A 2,042-nucleotide genomic window follows, 5' to 3' on the forward strand; every position below is an offset into this window, starting at 1 on the left:
TGGGCCCTTTGTACTCACAATATATTGAAATGTGTGTTTGTCTCTGTAGGTGACTTGACGAAGCCGTTGCCCCTGACTCTGGTAGGGGAGCACGGTGACAAGGTGATCCAGTGCAGGTGGCACACACATGACCTGTCCTTCCTGTCCTCCTCCGCTGACCGTACCGTCACACTCTGGACACACAACCCCTAACACACACATGACCTGTCCTTCCTGTCCTCCTCCGCTGACCGTACCGTCACACTCTGGACACACAACCCCTAACACACACATGACCTGTCCTTCCTGTCCTCCTCCGCTGACCGTACCGTCACACTCTGGACACACAACCCCTAACACACACACACACACACGACCTGTCCTTCCTCTCCTCCTCCACTGACCGTACCGTCACACAACACCTAACAGACACACACTCACGCAACACAACCCCTAAAACACACAAACCCTAACATGCACACACACAAACACAACCCCCTAAGTCACATATAGTGGACATGCATAACCCGTAATGCACAACCTAGACACACACATGCACCCTTTTCCTTACTCTTTTTCCTCTTGCAACAAACAGGACAGTTTGTCCCGCTGTACATTTGGTTGTGTGGCTGTCTGTGGGTATCTTTTAGCTGTATTTAGGTTTGATTTTGTATCCTGCTCAGCTCCCCTCAACATCACTGCTTCTGTGAACAACTCTCACTTTAGCAATGCATCCCCTAGGTGTGTGTGTGTGTGTGTGTGTGTGTGTGTGTGTCTGTGCGTGTGTGTGTGTGTGTGTAAAATGGGGAGAGTGAAAAAGTGCACCAACTGACCCTTTCCTTCGCTCTATCACTCCATTCCTCCACTTGTCCCATGACTCTTCACATTTTCATCTACAAATGATACATCTACTCCATCATGTTTTGAATAAGGAGATGGCTGTTTTGCTATAGTGCATTGTTTCATATGGTGCCTTGAGTTATCCAGTCTCCAAATACAGAAACCCATGTGGGTCCCTCTCCATTTCAGGTCAAAAAGTTTAAGTTATCTGTGAGATCTTTTCAAGAACAAATTGACATTCCTAATTAATTTGCAGTCAGTGTTTTTGTTACAGCGTGTGTTACTATGCTGCTATTATTTGAGAAGAAACCAAGGCAACAATGTTGTGATCTAAACTGCTGACAATATGTCAGTGTGTGTCTCAGTATATCAGGTGCTCCTTGCCGGAGTTGAATCTGTTGCTTTGGTCGATCAATTAGCTATCGGGTGCTTAGCTGTTGTCAGTACTACTACTACTGTGGGACTTTCCCATGTCTAACGTTACTGTGCAAGTCTGCCCACCGCATTTCTGCTTTCGGCTTGTAAATATCGGAGACAAAAATGTGTACATTTGCTTGTACGTTTTTAATGTTGAATTAGTGTTTGGTGCAAAATGCTGTCTTCAGACAGTTGTTATGGTGTTTCTTGCTATGGCTTGCCTGCAAATAGGAAAAATAAAATAGTTGTTTGATATCGACATGGAAGGGAATAACAGGTCTACTTTTTGGCTTGGCCAGCTTCAGCGTACAGTTAAGCAACACTCCCTGTAGCATGGCTTTACTTTCATCTGCAATGTTACTGGTTGCTACCTAGATGGCAGGCTCTGCCTATTTCAAAAGGGAGTAGCTTATGGACAATATCTTAGAAAATTATAAACCCGTATTAAGGGTGTTTTGCATTTCTTACTTTCAGTTTCTGTATTTTGCACTTTGTCACTAGACACCATTTAATACAGTTTTGTTTGATTTGTTTGATCAAAATGCAGGCTTGAGTTTTAGGCTTTGTGTACAGTTTCTCATTTTGAATTAAAAGGCCAAACTAATAAATAGATGTATTTATTTTATCTTTTATTATTTTAAAATGTTCTTGTAATATAGGCATCATTTTCTGTTGATATGAAATTAGATAGTGGTTCCGGTATGTAGCTTTTCTAAACCTTGTTTTAAGTGACTAAGAGAAATGAATAGAGCTTATTGAAGTGTGGTCGCTGCTGTGGTATCTAAATAAAATCCTCTTTGACATTT

At 42.4% G+C, this 2,042-nt stretch overlaps 1 protein-coding gene across 5 annotated transcripts in view; it reads left to right on the forward strand.

Annotated features, from left to right (window-relative positions):
• The window catches only part of wdr47a (WD repeat domain 47a), a 24,081-nt gene extending 22,039 nt beyond the window's left edge, over positions 1 to 2,042 (forward strand). For 3 of the 5 annotated variants that reach the window (XM_014192038.2, XM_014192037.2, XM_014192036.2), the window contains exon 17: positions 50 to 2,042. In XM_014192038.2, coding sequence (XP_014047513.1) covers positions 50 to 192 — 143 coding nt within the window. In that variant the 3' untranslated portion in view covers positions 193 to 2,042. The remainder of the gene's footprint in view (positions 1 to 49) is intronic. The other 2 variants (XR_001327843.2, XM_014192039.2) reach the window with 2 other exon arrangements.

Source organism: Salmo salar, chromosome ssa03 (assembly GCF_905237065.1).
Source record: "Salmo salar chromosome ssa03, Ssal_v3.1, whole genome shotgun sequence".
Taxonomy (NCBI): domain Eukaryota; kingdom Metazoa; phylum Chordata; class Actinopteri; order Salmoniformes; family Salmonidae; genus Salmo; species Salmo salar.